The 20,001-nt window shown below is 43.8% G+C and overlaps 1 protein-coding gene across 1 annotated transcript in view; it reads left to right on the top strand.

Annotated features, from left to right (window-relative positions):
- LOC142289690 (contactin-associated protein-like 5) overlaps window positions 1-10,047 on the top strand; it is a 766,069-nt gene extending 756,022 nt beyond the window's left edge. The window contains exon 23 of the mRNA XM_075333618.1: window positions 5,622-10,047. Coding sequence (XP_075189733.1) covers window positions 5,622-5,818 — 197 coding nt within the window. The 3' untranslated portion in view covers window positions 5,819-10,047. The remainder of the gene's footprint in view (window positions 1-5,621) is intronic.
- The last annotated feature ends 9,954 nt before the right edge of the window (window positions 10,048-20,001 follow it).

Below are 20,001 nucleotides of genomic sequence, written 5' to 3'. Positions count from 1 at the left end.
CAGGTACCAGGTGACCTCTACTGGTGCAGGACTCTAGCGGCCAGGCCCCTTAACCATGAAGGTGCCACATTAACCTCTACTGGCTTGTGATGTAGTCAATCAACTGAACGATGTCCCACTATGTGTACAAAGCTTTACTCCGGTCATTATAGGACCCCTGAGGAGACTGGACATGGGACTGCAGGAAGGGAAGGTGAGCATCATGGACTGGGTTGCACTGGGACTCACCGGCCCAGAAAATCAAAAGCAACCCAGAGGGAAATTGAACTGTGTCTGTTAATGCAAAGTAAAAATTGAACTTTCTGGAAGATATGTGCCTGCTACCTGGAGTGTAAAGTTGTGAATGAGAGTGAACCATCCAGTAAAGAGTTGTGGTTCAAAGTCTACAGTTGGTCTCCATCAGTGTGTGAGTCATCATCTTGTCCTGGCTAGCCAACATGAGAGATAATGCAGCTAATGTGACACCCTGGACCCCAGGGGTCACAGGTCACTACACAACACCATACACCCCCTTCCCTGGACAGGTCACACCAGTCAAACAGTAAATCCTTGTTGCCACCCTCCAGGGTTGATGTCCACACCAGGTGGGGTGGAGCCAGGTGGTTGGCCCCGCCCACCGAGGAGTTCATAGCCTGGAGGCAGGAAGAACATAGTTAGTGTTACGGTTGCTGTGGCTCTGGAGACTATGTCCGTATTTCTTGCTACTGCACATGTGCAAGCGCTGGAGACTAAGTCCTATCTTGGAGCCATTGCACATGTGCAGGTGACATCATCGCTGACACGAGGTCACATGTCTCTGACACCTTCTAAGCTGATTGGCCGCTGGTCATGTGCTTGTGACACGTGGTCACATGTCTCTGACACCTTCTATGCCGATTGGTCGCTGGTCATGTGCTTGTGACGCTTTGCTCGGTGATAGGCCAGCGTGACGTCATTGCTGTCATTCTGGCAGCGGATTGGCTCTGGTGTCCTCCATCTTGGATGAGGCACAGAGTCTATATAAGACCCTGACGCACGCCGCCCGGCGCTCAGTCCTCTTGGTTCATGCATGAGAGTAGACGCTCTGTGCACGTTCCTCTAGGCATCTCTCTGTCTATGTTAGGTGAGCGCTACCGGCAGGGTAGCGTTCTTATACCTTACAGCTTCGGCTACAGTCTGTATCCTTACCTCTTAGTGGAGCGGACATAGGCAGGTGCCTGAGGCACATGGTCCGGCTGGGCCTTGTGATTCTACTCGTAGGTGGACGTTGCCGCTAGGGTAACGTTCCTTATACTGCGTCTGGCAGTTGTTCGTATCCTCGAACACTAGGGGAGCGAACAGAGGTAGGAGCTTTGTGCGTCTTATGCTGCTGTCCGTCTCTTTTGCACCACTAGAAGAGCGGACCTAGGCAGGTGCCATATCTAGTGGTTCGTGTCCTCGCACACTAGTGGAGCGAACGCAGGTAGGAGCTTTGTGCGGCTTACGCTGCTGTCCGTCTCTTTTGCACCACTAGAAGAGCGGACCTAGGCAGGTGCCATATCTAGTGGTTCGTGTCCTCGCACACTAGTGGAGCGAACGAAGGTAGGAGCTTTGTGCGGCTTACGCTGCTGTCCGTCTCCTGGCACCACTAGAGGAACGGACCTAGGTAGGTGCCATTTCACACTCACTGCTTTTGCCTCTGTGATCTTTAACAGAGACCATTCCACACACCCTCCAAGTAAGGGAGGATTTGCTTTATTTTCTAATTATATTCCTCTGTGAGTTTAACAGAGGTATTGCACTCTGCACTTGTGCTATTATTATTTACAGTGGCACACTTATATACCCCTTATCCTCTGCCATAGTCTGCAGCAGAGTCTCTGCACGGTGGACCCTGACTGTCTGATATTCCTTTAGATTTTATTATCAGACAGCCCCCCGTAACAGTTAGTCAGTTAGTCCAGTGGTGGTCAAAGAGTCCAGTCCTGGGCAGAAGTGAGGAGTAAGAACTGTGTGTGTCTGGGGCAGAACCCGGGCACTTCCAGCAAGGTCGGCAGAAGGTGGTGGCCGTCTGCAGGAGTTGGCGAAGGTCAGCGGAACCGTAGGACCGGGGTCGGGCGGTGGCCCGCCGGTACCGAACCGGGGAGCCGATTGGAGCCAAGCACCAAGCAGGGTACTCATACCCCGACTAGGCTTAAAGCCAACCTCTAGTCACTTTCTCTGACTGCGGTCTGGATCTCAGGGGTTCATTCCCAACCAAGTCCCGATTGAAGGCAACAGCCCAACCATTTCGGATAAGCGCCACCGCCAAGGGCCAGAGATCCAAAGGGCCAGCGTCTGCGGGCAAAGGGGCTCCTCCGGCACATATACGTCGGGGAGCGGGCTACCGGTGCCCAGGCATCGGAGTCAACATACAAACACAGGTGCAGGGAAACGACAACCACCATCAACCCATCCAGGGAAACACTGCAGCTGGCTGTGGGCCCCGTCTATCCAGCCGTTTGGTTTACCAGAGACTCTGTCCATCTGTGTGTGAGTGAGTACACCAGTGCCATCCGGCACTACGCCGCGCTCCACCGCGACCCTGCACCCTGCGAGCCCTATCCTACGGGAATCAAACCAGCCACCGGGCCCCGGGACCAACAGCCCCTACCCATGGAGGGGTCAACACCTTGCTGCTCCCCGCCATCGCTCCCGGGAACCCCATCACCAGCAGCGGTGGTGCCCACCATCACCACAACCCGTGGGTGGCGTCACGAACTCTGTCCATCCCAAATCCCCTTTTCACTTGCGGCCGAGGAGCGCTGCTCGAGCTTCGGGTCCGGCCCCGCTCGAGCCACCGAGGAGAAGGCACCGGATCCGGGCGCGATCTCCCCGAGCAGCCCCCACGACGGGGAAGCTGGCCCCCGCTCTCGACACTCACATGGGTTGCCAGCCCCCATGGCCAAACTCTACACATCCAGCCAAGACCAGGTATTTCATGTAGCATGCCAGGCCATCTGGAGTCAATCCCTCATCCTACACTACTGCCTAGTGCCACTCTACACACTTACAGTTCTTTAGCCTCTCTCTGTATTCCCTACCTAGCACCACCCTCCTTTGTTTGATTGTTAGGTCATTTGCACTGGTACACAGCCACTGTCCTGACAATCAACCAGAGGAGGGTGGCACTAGTCATCAAGGAATGGACTGTAAGGCTGAGGAGCTGGAAGTTCACCATCACACCTCAATGCACATCAAGACTGAAATATACTGAAGTTCAAAACACAATTTCTCCCAGCTGGAGTCATAAAAGGGATTAACTGTGTCCTTTAAAAGGATACAAAGTCGAATAAATGTTTTGTGTATGGAGTATGAGGGTTTAGAAGTTTCTAAAATAGCCAGTCACGGATGCTACTGAGACACATATTCTACCTCACACAAGTTCTATTGATCGTAGGGGGTAAACAAAATAACGGTGACATACCGTTATAGAGAAGGAGAGGACTTTGCCCTCAAGGGCTTTCCATCTACAGGGTATTTGGAAGGAGACATTAAATGGGGGGTAGAAAAAGCTTTGATGGTAGGGAGGTGATAGCATGGTTATTGCATGCTGTAGGCTTTTATTAAAGGGATATTTCGAAGGCAAAGTCATTTTTCGCTTAACTCCCTATCTATTTGATGCCCTAATCTAAGCTATTTTCTAATATATTTGCTTTAAAAATTCCATAACCTTCCCTACTACTCAATAAAAGCTAGCAACATAATGGTCTCAGAATACCAGGCAGAGACCTGTGATATCACCTGTGATGGTGGCGCTAGTTTTATCCATACGGGTATGACCACTCTGTTGCCAGCTTATTACATCACACAGTGGACAGCGTGCATGAACAGAGCAGGGCTGAGCACCTGAAACTAACGTAACTGATGATGCTTTGTTTCAGGGAGGGGCAGGAGGTGCAGCAGTGACCACAGCCTCTGACCCATGATGATGTTTTGTATGAGTATCCAAGCATGCACTGGAGCGTCATCAGACAGGAAGTGAAAAAAAAATGGATATGCAGTTAGAGTAGTGAGGGAAGGTTAACAAATTTTTAAACCAAGTATATTATAACATAGCTTAGATTATGGCATCAAATAGAGAGTTAGGAAGAAAATTACTTTGCCATCAGACCACCTCTTTACGGTATGAGTTTTCAGGTTTTATCCTAAGATTTCAATTATTGGAGACAATCGGACATAGTGAAGCACTGAATTCCAGATGATGGGTAGTGCTCGGAAAAAGCTTTGTAGGCAGTTGGGTGAAAAACATACTAGGGTGATGGAGGGAAGGAGGTGTTGTGAGAACCAGAAATTACATGTTGGAAAATTTCTAATTAACTTGGGGATGTATGGAGGATACAATTATTAACAAAACTGTCCATAATCTGTTAATAGTTTAAACTGGATTTGTTGGGGAATTAGATACCAAATAAAGGATTGACAGAGGCAGAGGAGTAACAAGGAGAGAATTGGATTAATTGGACAGCAGAGTTAAAGACAGATTGGAAATGTGTGAGTGTGTTAGTCGGGAGGCCACTGAGGAAGAAATTACAGTAGTTAAGGTGGGAGAGGTTGAGGGTATGTACTAACTTTTTAGTAGATTTAGGGTTGAGGAAAGGATGGATTTTGGAAAATGTATTTGAGGTGGCAAGAGGTGGTAAAGGCTTGGATATGTGGTTTGAAATACAGAGAAGAGTCCAGTGTTGCACCGAAACTGTAGACTTGTGATACACGAGAAAGCGTGATATCATTTATTGTGTAAGATAGGTCTGGTAAGGAGGTTCAATGAGATGGAGTAAATATGAGGAGTTTGGTTTTGTCCATTACGTTTTGGGAAGTGTGATGAGAAGGATATTATTGCTTATAGACACTCCGTGGAGTCATAGTTACATAGGTTGAAAAAAGACCCAAGTGCATCTAGTTCAATCATCATGATAACAAAGTTGACATCTTGGCCATTAAGATAGATTTGGATGTTGTCAGTAATAGGTGTTATTGACAATGGAATTATGAGTTGTCCCAAGCCAAACAGGTGTAGATGGAGAGGTATTAGGTGTCCCAGGGCCTTTATGGACACAGAGAGAAAAATTCAGGATGAGGAGGTGGTCCGGGAAATTTATTTAGCAGCCATCCTTTAGATAGGTGTGGTGGGTACCAAAGTAACATTGGCCTTTTTGATAAATACTACAGCAAAAGTAAAGCATGTGAATATGCCCTAACAATAGTATATATGTAACCCTAGATGGTCTTTTCTCACTCTCCAAGCAAGAAGATGGTGTAACTAATTCATTTCCCACAGTGCATTACAATAGTAGGGCAACAGTGACTTGTAGTTATGAAACTTCAAGAGCACAAACTTTACATTGCCAGTTTTAACTAATGATGGTGATTTAGTCATGCAGAAATCCTGCAGGTTTGTATTGTTGACTTTTGGATTGTGGTCATAGCACATTGCAATATGATTGTGATTGAATGTCACATCATTTTATGCTGCAACCTAGTTGTAGCCTAAATATTGTGTGTAGACACTGGACAATCAGGGGCTACGATAGCTTCAGCAGAATTTTGAATGCTGCTCTGCATTGAAGTATAGAGATGAGGAGTAGAATTCTAATTAATTCTCATCTTTTCTTTCTCTCTAGGCATCATAGCTGTAACAATTTTCATCATTTTATGCATTGTGGCGATAATGATAAAAATTCTTTATCAACACAAAAAAACTCACGGAAAGAGTCAGTCCAAGGAGAAGGAATATCCGGACAGCATGGACTATCCCTTCAGGAACGAGTTGGACTTACACAACACAGTCAGCGAGTGCAAAAAGGAATATTTTATCTGAGAGACTCAGTTTCTACATCATCTGTTTCTTCTATACCCCTATTTTTGCTAATTTTTGAGTGATTTTAGTGGTATTTGGATAATGTTAGTTCCCCTGGGAATTAACAAAAGAAATTTGACAAACCACTTATGTCTCTGTCTTCTTAAAAGCTCCTCAGCTTTGCAGATTAGGCCTCATGCTTCTAGGGGTACTCTCCAGCCCAACAACAAGGATTTGACCCTAATGCCACCATGTAGCTCCCAAGAATGACGTAGAGGAGAGATTAATGGATGATAAAGACAAAGGATTCTTTATGAAAGCTCCAAGTGATATGTTCTGGATAAAGAGTTGACCTGCGAAATGGCAACAGCACCCCCAAACAGCCATCATTGCACATTATAGGATCCCACACTATTACATGAAAAACTCTCAGTATATATAGGAACTACATGCTGCTTAGCTGAAAATTAGAATTTAAGGTAAATTTTCTTATATTAAGAATTATTTCTATAGAGGATCATGGACATTATGTGCAGCATAACAGATAAAGCAGCTGATAATGGGGAGCCGTTGCTTTCTTTATTGCCACCCACCTTCATTGTAGCACCCAATAAAATGGAACAGGACATGCTGTGTACAGACAGATGAGCAGAGACTCCAATATTTTGTGGTGAACCCAAAGCTCAGCTTTAGGGATTGTATCTTGTGTAGTTGTCTAATCTATGGTTTGTAGCAGGACCTAGGACAGAGGAAACCAGATATCCTGTAAACACGCTGCAGACAGACCACAGGTAAGACCATGTTCCCACCATGAGTATTTGATGAGTTATTCGTGATGCAGATTTTTCTGCAGCATTTCTGCACCTATTCACTATATAGGTTACTCGCATTTTTCATTGAATTTTTGAGTGTTTTTTTTTCCAAGCTTTTCCATTGCGTTTTTGATACTTCTATTGCGGCTTTGTTTTTGATACTTCTTGGTATTTGGCTTTGACAAAACCTTCTTGATACAGTTATGTGTAGTTTACATGAGTTGTTAGCGTGTTTCTGCAGCGTAAAAACGTAAATGCTAAAAACGCGTTTGATTTAATACAAATTTATGGTGAAAATCCGCATGTAAAACTTAAAGTAACCTGCAAGAGATATTGAAATGTTGTGGATTTCAGTTTATGCTGCGTCTATAAAAAGCACAGTGAGCATTTCTATAGATTCCAGTGAAAATACGCATCAAAAACTCATTGTGGGAACTTATCCTCAATCAGGCACTTTTCAGGAGCCTCTCAAGGTGATGTCCAATGTTTCAAATTGTTCCTGCCCTTTCGTATACATTTTTTATTGCTCCAGGATCATGTTTTTTGCTAAAGAACTTACTTGAGAGAATTTCTCATAATACAGTACACTTACTTATAAATGTTAAGTACACTTACTTAAAGGGGTATTCCCATCTCCAGGATCCTGTCCTAATATGTAGTAGATGTAATAATATTAGCAAATACCTCCAATTAGAAATGTAGTATAGTTCTCCTGATATAGCCATGTCTCTTACCTCATGGGCAGGGCATTTCAGCTTAGATATCCATGGACGACCATAAGCAACTAATGAACTGTCATATGAGTGCACATAACCATGGCTACCTATGCTGCAATGCCCTGCACATGAGGTAAGAAACATGGCTATATCAGGAGATCTATTGTTAAAGGTGAGTCGAGGGTGACAGACAGTTCTGGCAATAAAAGGTCACAGCATTTGGCTGCAAAAATAATCCCTGACTTTCTATTGTTCCTGCTGGTAGTATTCATTGCATTAGGTAGCGTTCCTGCTGAATTTTCATCTCTCCCCCTTTAGGACCCAGCAGAGCCCTCTTACCATCTAGTTGCTGATTATCAGTGTTGTCTATGTGCTTAAATACTCCCATCTTCCCTGGACTGGTGCTGGTGATATTACTCATCTTATTCAAGTTCTGTATGCAAGCAGGTGCCTTGCTCTCATCTGTGGTATTATTGCTGTTACTCTGCTGAACTTCTACCTGAGTTATCTGTGGATAAGTAGTTCATGCTCTTTTCCCCTGTGTGTTCTCCTTGTGTCTTCCTTTAGCGTTTAGTTGGGCTGACGAAGATCTCATAACACCCATCCCCTATTTAGTGCCAAGCACTAGGGATACCTAGGGTCATTTATCCAGCTCGGCACATAGGTGTGAACCTATCTAGGGTGCTGAGGGACCCCAGGGACCAGCGGTAGGTTTAATTAGAGGTCACCTTTCCTTTTGCTTGGTACTTCCCTGTACCTAGCATGACATCTATATTAAATTTCTAATTGGAGATATTTGCTAATATTATTATTATTATTACACCTACTATATATTGGAATACGATCTTGGAGATGGAATACCCCTTTACTGTTATCCCTCCAGGGAATTCCACCAAACAGGGATGGACCTCATATTTTTAGGTGATGGTTATATAAATACCTCCCATTTATGGACCAGATCAACCCAAGATGGTATCTAAAAATCAGGATGTTCCCAACAAATTTGGGATTGTTGCAAACTATGCAATACAATATTTTGAAAGGTTACTTGACTTACAAAAATGAAATCATTAGAGTAATATTACAGTTACTAATTGTAAATCTATAAACAGTTTTTCTTCCTCATAATCACCTGACAATATAGGCTTTTTCTTCCAGATGAGCTCTTTTTTAGGTATATCTGTTTGTTGGAAACTGGATGACTAAAAACCAATAGTGTTGGTATTATACAGGGTGGCCATAAGTATGGATACACCCTGATAAAAAAAGAGTAAAGTTGAATTAAAAATGGCGGCTTTGCAGATGGCCTCCATGGGCATCACCCAGCCCCAAATCTTTTGCACCTCCCAAGTACTAATATACCACAAACTGTAAGGTGATATCAGAAGCCACTTCCATTTTATCAGGGTGTATCCATACTTATGGCTCACCCTGTTGTTCCCGTTCTGGTTGTCAGCCATCTTTTCTACACTTCTGAATGACAGATCTGCCTGGACACGCACTTGTTGGTCTACTAGGCATTGCTCCCACCTGGCCAGAATCCTACTCCACACTGATGAGAGGCAATACCCCAAAACAGCTGTCTGTGGATGGATACCTGGCATTGGTATTTCCCTTGTCATACATTTAAACTTGTCAAAGAGTTGGATATTGACTAAAAGGGCCACTTAATATGGTGGTTATGGTGGTCTCCTAAAAAGAGCCACTCCTTGGCTAGGTCCTTCCCGGAGGGATATCTGGCTGGTTTCTGTGTCGAGACTCCTAACAGCGGCTCCACAGATTTTTTTGATTTGCATATATCCCAGGGGGCAATGCACCTAGGATTTCACTGTGTTGAGCATCCTCGCTGGCTGCCGGCAGTGTTTTCTCTGGCTTGTCTCCCCCAGATCAGTGATTGTTTTGTCTTGTTGGACACACACTGACACTTATGTGCTAATATACGAGTTTTAGATGTACCTTCCAGGACTCTTGAGAGGTTGGGTGACAGCTATAGAAACATCAATGACCTTCACTTTACTATATAACTTAGATTTTCAGAAAACATATTTAAATGAAAATATTAACAACTTACCATTTAATCACATTAAGAATTTTTAGTTTGCTAAGGGTCAGACAGCGTTTGGATATGTAGAGCATAAAATACCCTTTGAATATAAATAATGTCCTTTATAGGTCTTTATTAAGCTACATGATGATATATAAAGAGGGGTTGAGTTTAGTTTTGTAGTAAACCTACAAAAATTGGGTGTAAATATTAAACCAGTGTCACTCCACTTATAGTAACAAAGTGACGACAGCAAAACAAAGATTGCACACAACTATTAGGCAAAGTTCAAACATTGTGGGGGTTTCTGTGTTCATAGTTTTTGCATCAATTTATTACAAGCATGGAAAAAGTCCATTCCAACTCCTTGCAGATGGTGCCCTTGATGGGGTTTGAAACCAGGACTCCAGTACTTCAGATAAACCACTTAGCCACAGTGTTTTTGTGTCTGTGATTTCAATTAATAAGTAAAATTATTTTTAAATTTTTCAGTAAAGTTAGGCAGATTGTCAGGCACTCATTCAAGAGGACATGTTCGTGCTTCAGCAAAACCAGAGCACTGCAAACTTTTACTACTTGCTGGCATACTGGGAGCCTCTTCTAATAAAGGGTACTTTACACGCTGCAATCTCACTAGCGAGATCTCAAGCGATCGTACCCGCCCCCGTCGGTTGTGCGACATGGGCAAATCGCTGCCTGTGCCGCACAACCTCGCTTACCCCCATCACACGCACTTACCTGCCCTGCGACATCGCTCTGGCCGGCGATACGCCTCCTTTCTAAGGGGGCGGTTCGTGCGGCATCATAGCGATGTCACACGCCAGGTGTCCAATAGAAGCGGAGGAGCGGAGATGAGCGGGACGTAACATCCCACCCACCTTCTTCCTTCCACATTGCCGGTGGAGGCAGGTAAGGAGATGTTCATCGCTCCTGCTGTGTCACAAATAGCGATGTGTGATGCCACAGGAACGACGAACAACATCGCTAATAAGCAGAGAACGATTTTTAGTTTCAGGATGACCTCTCCACGGCAAACGATTTTGACCGCTTTTGCGATCGTTTAAGGTCGCTCGTACTTGTCACACACTGCAATATCGTTAATGACGCCAGATGTGCGTCACAAACACCGTGACCCCGACGATAATATATTAACGATATTGCAGCATGTAAAGCCCCTTTAAGTGTTCCCACAATGCATATTATGATATAACCCTACATAGTCTGTCAGTTTTGTCTGTGGGGTTTTCCATTTCTGTCCTTGTCATTCCCCTGGGTGGTAGGTTGAGGAGGGGGTCTTATAATAAGGGACAGGGACAGGAGATAGGGTGATGTTGGGGGCCCAGGCTTCGCTACCATTAAGCGTACCCCTGGGTTGAGGTTAACCCTAGGGTAGGCTTAGTCATAAGTGGGCTTTACACGCTACGATATCGTTAATGAATTATCGTCGGGGTCACGTTGTTTGGGACACACATCCGGCTTCATTAACGATATAGTAGCAGTTGTGTGCGACCTAAAATGATCGCAAAAGCGGCAAAAATCGTTTGCCGCGGAGAGGTCGTCCTAAAACAAAAAGTCGTTTACCTCTCATTAGCGATGTTGTTCCTCATTCCTGCGGCAGCACACATCACTGTGTGTGACACCGCAGGAGCGAGGAACATCTCCTTACCTGCCTCCACCGGCTATGCAGAAGGAAGGAGGTGGGCGGGATGTTACGTCCCGCTCATCTCCGCCCCTCTGCTTCTATTGGACGGCTGCCGTGTGACGTCGCTCTGACGCCGCACGACTCGCCCCCTTAGAAAGGAGGTGGTTTGCCGGCCAGAGCGACGTCGTCAGACAGGTGAGTCCGTGTGACGGTGGTAAGCGAGGTTGTGCGCGACGGGCAGCGATATGCCCGTGTCGCACAACCGACGGGGGCGGGTGTAATCGCTTGCAATCTCACTAGCGAGATCGCAGCGTGTAAAGCCCGCTTAAGTGTCAGCCTAAGGCTCCTTTTCCAATCACCCCCCATTCCTGTCACTCCCAGTAACAATGAATAAATCACCTGAAGCACTATTTGTACATGAATATATAATAAAAACCACCATAAGTACATTACTACATCACCACAACCACTATAATTACATGATGACAACAACCAGGCTCAGTACAGTGATCAACTGTAATGTCAAGTCAGCTCCATATATAATTGTATTGCATGAACATACTATTCCTAGTATATCCTTGATAATGGTAAGGAGAGTTGTTCTTATTAAACTGCGGACCAAACAGGAACTACAGTAGTGATGAGACAGAGTCAGTATCAGAAATAAACATTTACATCCAGGTACAATATAGGTGACATCTTATTATATAGGAAGCATCTTTTTCTTTTCATCTTCATCATGTCTAGATGCCATCATGACTTTTCACATGTACAACTTGTTTCTGCAGACTTCCCTCTTCTCTGGTCCCTTGCAGAACATCCCAACACAGTGCCCTTAAAAATAAGAGTGCAATTAATATGCCCACCGCATAAATATATCTGTCCATACCATGCTCTAAATAAGCCTCCAATGGTATATGGCTTTTACACTGTCTACCTTAAAGAGCTATTACCATCCCACTGTCTGCCATTATCAGCTATATATGCCACACTGTTCAACCTTATGATCCATGGCCTATACCATGCTAGTGCCCTCTCTCTCATTTTCCTTTACACTCTCTATCTCCTCACGGTCCCATCACTATGCTTACCTCTCTTTATTCTTTGCTCCCATTTCATGCTGCCACCTCTCCATTTCCATTCTGTGCCCCCTCTTCAAACTAGGCTCTCGTTCTGCCACCATGCTGCTCTCTCAAGATTGTATCCACTCCTCACACTGTCCCTCTACATGGTGTGATGATCACCACAACAACATAGAGTATGATATCCCCAACATCCCCCATTATATAGTATGGTCACCACCAGAGCATCTATATATAGTATGATGCATACCACAGCCCCCCATACAGAGTATATTGGCCCTCACAACACCCCATACAATATTATAGACCCCACAGTTACCCTTACAGTATAAAGCCCACAGTTATAATGGCACCCACAGCCACCATGTATATACTATAATATTCCCAACATCACCTCACACAGTATAATATACACCACAGCCACCAATCTACTATGGTCATCATAGCCCCAAGTATAATGTTTCCCACAGTGCCCTATATAGTATGGGCACTGCCGCCCCAGTATAATGTCCCTCACCACTACATATAGAGTATGGTCACCACAGCCGCTCATGGGCTATAATGTCCCCTATAGTCCCTTGTGTGATGTCCCTCACAACCCCTCATGTGATGACCTCCACAGCCCCTCTTTTATGATGCTACCCACCGCCCCTAATATAATGTTCCCCACAGCTCCTTATTTGGTGTGCCCCATAGACTCATTTGATGTTTCTAAAGACCCTAATTTAATGGCCCCCGCAGCACTTAATTTGATGTTCCTCACAGACCCCATTTAGTGGCCAAATAATATAACAATAATAAAAAAAAGCTTATACTCTCCAAATCCAGGTTCCCTGTATACTACGCCCATCATCCCCTCTTCTAAAATAGCAGTGGGTGCTGGACAGTGCAGTGTAGTGATGTAATTGTGCCACCCGATGCAGTCCCCTGTATGTACCATCTCCAATGGTGCGCATGCTGGAAGTAGCCTGCATTCTGATGGAATTACCAGTGGAGCAGGGAGCTAATAACAGCTCATCTGCTCTTGTCCGGGACGGCGTTCACATCAATTGTTTTACATATTTGTCTTTTTGAAAGTGTGTCCCCCTTCTGGAGGTAAAAAATAGTGCCCTAGGAGGGTGCCTACCATGCCTACCAGTTGTCCCCGCACTACTGGCCACCACAGACTAACAATGTGGCAGTTGGAATAGGGCCCTCCGAATCTCTTTGCTCAATTCAATTAAAAAATATATATTTTATGAATGTATTCCTGATTTCTAATGACTTGTGGCCCCACTCATGGAAGACACCTGCACTCAAATATAGAGGCCATTTGGTAGACCTGCCAATCCACCCCATGGAGGGATTATCCACTCAATTAAATAATGCATTTAAGTGAAATGGGAACAACTTCTTATAACCAGTGATGCATAAAATTAGAGTATGTGTGAAACCTTTACCCATGTCCATATCACAAACAGTGAGAGGCTTGTGTGCAAAGGGCCATTCTTCATATTGTTGAGGAGGCCTCTAAATGTTCATTTTGTGTTATTCATATACTTAGAAATGAATCCATACACACATATTCAATGTCTGTGTATATTTGTACATATATGTGCGTATGTGTGTGTATATGTACGTCTACATGTGTGTGCAATAGGGGCGGACACACCATTGGTGCAACCTGTGCAGCTACACAGCGGCCCGAGAGGTAAAGAGGAGACTCTCAGCTGCAAAGCAGACAGTCGCTTCTGTCAGAGAAGCATGAAACAATGAACTGCAAAAATCCCAAATACTGTTATTGCATGGAGGCCCTCTTCTGTCTATGTCTGGCTCTGGTGTATGTATATACATGTGTGGATTATGAGGTGTTTGTATATATATAGTATATAAATGTACAGTTTATGTATGTGTATTTATCTTTGTATATCCAGCACATTTTTATGTGTATGTATCTTTATATAACTGTATATATGTATGCATGTATGTATGTATGTACATGTATGTATAATTTTATATACATATGTTTGTATTTATGTATATACAGTGTCTATGTTTGTGTATCTACATGTGTATGTATTATGTGAATAATGCATTTTGTGAGTATATATGGATAGGATACATAAAGAATACATGTATAATATGAATGTGTGTGCGTGGCTGAGTTACTAGTCCCGGCCCTGTCTTGGAATGATCTGGCATATGCCGCTGGTTATATAGTTTCCTTTTCCATCCATTCATATTTTTCTAGAAGTTGATAATAAATGTCTACAATTAGTGTATTATATTTTTCATGATGTGTGGAGATAATGAAGCAAGGCAGCCGGTCAATGCAGACACTTTAATCAGGCTGCGGGATCTGCTATTGACAATATCAGTAGAAGCGGAGACTTGACAAGAATCATAGATCACAGATGAGAGTGAATCAATCAGGATTAATCGATTTCTTAATTACAAACTCCGAGCATTCAGCAAATACCAGCACATTCTCATCACCACACTCATCGCTTTCAGTTCTGTCACAACCATTCTTTATTATTTTTTTTTTCATACTTGTTTCTGGTAACCACCGACAGGGGAGAACTTTACACCGAAATCATAAAGGTAGAAAGTTTCAGAAACTGATATTTTTAGATCGGATCTTAGAACAAACCCCTACACCCCAAAAATGTTTTTGTTCTGAGCTACAAATCCCCAGCATAGACATGACACAGTTCTGACTTATTCCGCAACCACATGGTATGTTTTACTTCTAAGTCTAGGCAGGGGATCGGGAGCTCGGTATCAGAAATAAAGATATATAAATAATCAGCGCAGAATGATAGATCAAGGGACAACGAAAAATTGAACAGTCATTTTAAGGAGTATTTCCTTATAAAGAATCTGGTAATACAAGTAATTTTCTAATTGTAACATGAGTCCCAAAACCACTGATGGAAGTGATAACAGCGAGTACACAGGTGTCTGCAGACCATAAATGAATCAATCCATTCTAACAATAGTCATGGTCAGTTACCTTCACTCTTCCCCAAACTGTGTATTTGCAGTTCAGTCTTTCTTCCTATGCACCAGAGGGCACAATATGATCAAAAATATTTGTTCTGCTCAGTGTCTTTACCTACTCTGGATACAATTATGGGACAAAATATAAGAAATTGATGAATATGTTAAGATACATGCTGTGTATAACTTCACAATGCTACATTAATAGCTGCAGTCAATGAATATGGTGGATACCTTCCATGATTCTCAGGATCAGTGTCAAAGCCATGCAAAAACCTGGCCCACTGGGCTTTTACTCTATTGGATTATCTGAGGAACATTCTGTTTCTTCATCAAGCCAAGGTTGTAGTAGATGACTGTGGCTATGAGTTCACATATACTTGGAGCCAATCCTGTTAACTACAATATGTTATAGAAATTCATAAAAGTGATAAAGGTAGACAAAAAACATCATTAAGCTCCAAAGGCTTCTTAAGTAGTGATGGGCGAATGTTCTTGCCACTGCTCATTACTGGATTGAGCCGCAAGCATCTGAGTTTGAAAATGCTCAAATTTTTCATTGTCTTACATACATTGTCTTACATATCGGTACTTGATTCGCGTTGGCACAATCCAATGCTCAATCGAATAATTATTAATGGCAAGCACGTTCACCCATCACTATTCCTAGGGCATGGAAGATGAGTGTACTGTTTTTATAGTAATCTCCGAACTGTCCACTAATTGAGTACAATAAGGCCTTATTGTTTTGTTGAAATAGTCAGCATGGTGGCTCAGTGATTAGCACTGTTGCTTTAAAGCGCTGCTGACCTAGGTTCAAAGACCACCAAGGACAACACCTGCAAGGAGCTTGTATGTTCTCTGAAGACTTACCAATGGGTAATTTAGATTTTGAGCTCTAATGCGGACAGCAAAGCTGAAATCTATACACCCCTATGGAATTAATGGTGCTATATACAGTAAGTGAATAAAAGAAACAGTCATCAGTCAATGGGTATGGTATTAAATATGGCAGGGTTTTTTATTTGTGGGGGTCAGGGGCATTTTGTACCTTTTTTCTTCCTCGTTGAAATCAACAAGAGGTCTTCAAACTGTAGCACTGAAACTATTAAGAAAGCTACAACATGCTTGTATGTAGCCAACGGTCGACACCATGTCCAATCCTAGTAAGAGGTACACTTTCACAACAGCTAGGTCAATGATAGGGGGACAGCTACAGGAAAGTGTGGAGAACTCTCTCAAGATGTCACCTGAAATGTGTTGGAGGAACTGCCCTAGAGACATCTTGCCCTTCACTGCAAGTAAAGAGTAGGGTTGAAGTACAAGCTCTTCTTGTTGATGCATGGTGATTTATCATGTCATGAAATACTATCAAGGAAGGTCTATCATTGTGATCTTTGCGATAGAAACCATCTTCTTATATTGTAGAAAATGTTGATAAAATATTTAACCAGAAATGGAAAACCATGATGGATAATATGTTAGAATGGCAAAAGTATGTTCCCCCTCTGCAAATAGAAAAACTATTTTGTTACCCTCTAATGTATACTCTTTAGTGATATTAGATAGGAGGCAATATCTCCACTCCCTTAATTCAATCATTATATTCCACACAGACGCCTCAATATTGCTTCCCCTTGTTTTACTAAAATGTTTTTAACACAGAGTGCAAATAGAGATTTACCGACAGAATAAAAGTTCTTGGCGCAGAACAATTTCTCTTTATTTTATATTCTTACTGTTGTACAGACATAAGGAACTGTAAATAATGTATATTTAATAAAGAAATCTTTTTTCTATGAACATCAGCGTGTACAGTCTTTTCTTATTGAATACAACTGCCTCACAAATCTCTATCTACTTCTAACTGTAGGATCATTCACCAATAAAAGTGCAGGAAAACAGATATACTGCCATTGTTTAGCAGTTATCCGTTTTCCATGCTGGATCTGCCAACTGGCATAGTGACTAAAGCCTTGTGCCTACAGGGTGGGTTTTTTTCTGCATTTTTTCTAGCGTTTTTCTTTGCTTTTTTAATCAATAAAAGTAAGGAAAACTCATCCCAGCAAAGCCTAGCAGAATCGCGACTTGCTGTACCCACGTTGCTTTTTTTGTTGGTGAAAAAAGAAGCAACATGTCAATTGTTTTAGCGTTTTTACTGCATTTTTCCCCTATTGACTTCAATGGAGTCAGTGAAAAATGCAGGAAAACATGCATGTGTAATGCCCGCGATGCTTTCTTTTGTGCTTCTTTATGTGCTTTTTTGACATCACTGAGGTTCCCTGCAATAGAGATGAGCGATTCTGATAGGCAAATGTAGCACCCAGGGATATGGGGCACTCGGTTCCGGGCAGTGACTCTGTTGGGAATGTCACGATGGTGGCCGTTACCCGGTTCTGTGCCCTGGGCCCTTTTTGTAATGGGGATATTTACAGGGGATTTGTGAATAAGTTATTCGTGACGCCACTTGCGGTGTTGTGGCTAAGTATAGGGAGCTGCCGCTGCAGTGTCTCTACTGGGGCTGTTGGTATGGTAGCTAGTATGGTAGTCCCTCCGCAAGTAGGGTATTGCCCCAGTGAATATGTGTTGTGGTGGACGTTGGAAGAAGGAGTCCAGGCAGGAATTCAGTGCAACTGGTTTACTCACTGTTCTTAAGTTGTTAACTGGTTGCCTGAGGCCGGCTGGTTTCGCCTCCAGGTCCCCTTCGTCCCAGTGCCAGTCTGGTTCTCTGGTACCTTCTTCCCCTGCACCTGTCTCTGGTAAATGGGTCCCCACAGTATGGAACACTGGGGGTCCCCGGATTGTTGTTTGTCCACCTCTGTCTGCCTGATGGTAACGTGAACCCTGTGTGGTTGGAGTCTCTGGTCCTGTCCCCGTCTCTCTCTTTGCTACTGAGTCATCAGATTCTTTAGGGTCAGCAAGGTCTTTGATGATCCCCTTTGCTGTGCAGGTGTTAACAGGTTAACAGGTCGGCTTGAAGCTCTTTCCTGTAGAGTCCTGTACCCCGTTGGTGCGTAGTTCCAGAAGTACTCCATCGTACTCCACCAGCAACCACCTCTCCTGGGTACCAGGTCACCGTTAATCCAAGTAAGGGTGTCACTTCTCTCCTACCTTCACACTTTCACAGTCACTACTCAACTGACTACTCTCCACTGTCACTGCAGTTCTCCTCCAGACTACTGACTTCTCTCCACAGTATGCCTCTTCCACCTGGTCAACTAGTGGACTGGAGTAGCTCCATCTCTAGGCAGCCATCCAAGGTTCCACCCTAGCTAAGCACCATTATATGGGGGATTGTTGGGGAAAACTGGGATTACCTGGGTTTTTGGTGGTACCGGCACTGGGGTTCTGGGTACCTAAGGGAGTAGGCCCCACATCCTGCTGGGGATGCAGAACCTTGTAGCACACTGATGGTCTCAGGAGACACAAAGATCGGAAAAAAACATACGATCTTTGGCCGGATCGGGATCAGACAGCCGATCATTTACCACAAAAGATCTTGCCAGGGATTGGTAAATGATCGGATGGCATGGCTGTGATTGACCACTGTAAAAAAAAAAAATGAAGCAAAAGGTTTAAAGCAGTACATAGTATTCACTGCTTTCCCTGCCCACCGGCATATCTGATTCCCTGCAGTTAGAGCAGCACAGATAAGGCCGGCTACAGGCTGTAGTCCCCAGCCCCAGACGTGTGCTTATCAAAATAAGAGGTACCACATACCATACTTGCTGTATCAAACTAAGAGGAACCACATGCAGCTTTTTTTTTTTTTTAATTATTTTAATTAAATAATTAAAAAACATAACAAAACAAGGTCGGTACCCCCTGATTGTGATACCCAGCCATGATAAAGCCAGACAGCTGGGGGCTGGTATTCTCAGCCTGGTGAGTCGTATGGTTATTAAACCACCTCCCTAGGCTAAGAATAGCAACCTGCATTAGATGTGACAAACCCAGTGCTTTACCCGCTCTTCCCAATTGCCCTGGTGTGGAGGGTAATATACTGTAAGAGGTTAATAACAGCCCACAGCTGTCACTAAGCTCTAAATTAGTGTTAGCAGGCATCTATGACACCCCCATCACTAATCTGTAAGTGAAAAAGATAAACATAAGCATCAGAAAAATCCTTTATTTGAAATAAAAGAAAAAGAAACACCCTCTTTCACCGCTTTATTAACCCCAAAACATGCCTGAAGGTCTGACATAATCCACACAAGGTCCCACGATGATTCCAGCTGAAATACAGTGTGCGATCATGGAACATGACCGAACGCTGTAACTGAAGTCACAGAGTGAGACGCAATTAGTGGTGACATCACTCAGGTTAGTGACGGTCACAGCTGGACATTCACGTGTGATCGCAGGTAACCTGAGTGTTGTCACAAGGTGAATCATGTTCATGCTGGCGGTTCACCGGGGTTTCCTGCAAATCCACCTACATGACCATCACCTTAGTTCAGTAGTCCTGGGTCATCATTATGATGACCCAAGGATACCATGGCAGCAATCGAGCCCTCGTGATCACTTTCCAGGGACCTGATCTGCCAGGGAGAGGTAAGAGATCCATCTTCCTGCTTTCTGACTGCTGCGATCACACTGATTGCAGCATTCAGGGGGTTAAATTGCAAGGAGCAGCATGAGCACCGCTCTGAGCAAAGAGAGTCGGGTCCTGGCTGTAACATCAGCTGGAGACTTGTCAGTGAGCGCGGGGGTACAGTGCCTGACAAAAAAAAGCACAAAAAAACCCATAAAATAAAGCATGTGAAAAAAACATAAAAAAAAGCATTAAAAAAATGCTAAAACGTATGAAGAAAGAACATATTTTCAGCAGCTTTTTTCCTGCCAAGACATCCTTTTTTTGTGCTGAAAAAAACCCCACCGTGGGCACATAGCCTAAAGGTCAACTTGAAGCTTGTAAAGCCTTAA

Source organism: Anomaloglossus baeobatrachus, chromosome 2, assembly GCF_048569485.1.
Source record: "Anomaloglossus baeobatrachus isolate aAnoBae1 chromosome 2, aAnoBae1.hap1, whole genome shotgun sequence".
Taxonomy (NCBI): Eukaryota; Metazoa; Chordata; class Amphibia; order Anura; family Aromobatidae; genus Anomaloglossus; species Anomaloglossus baeobatrachus.
Note: the sequence above shows the minus strand (reverse complement) of the source record. Positions and strands in the feature narration are given on the sequence as shown.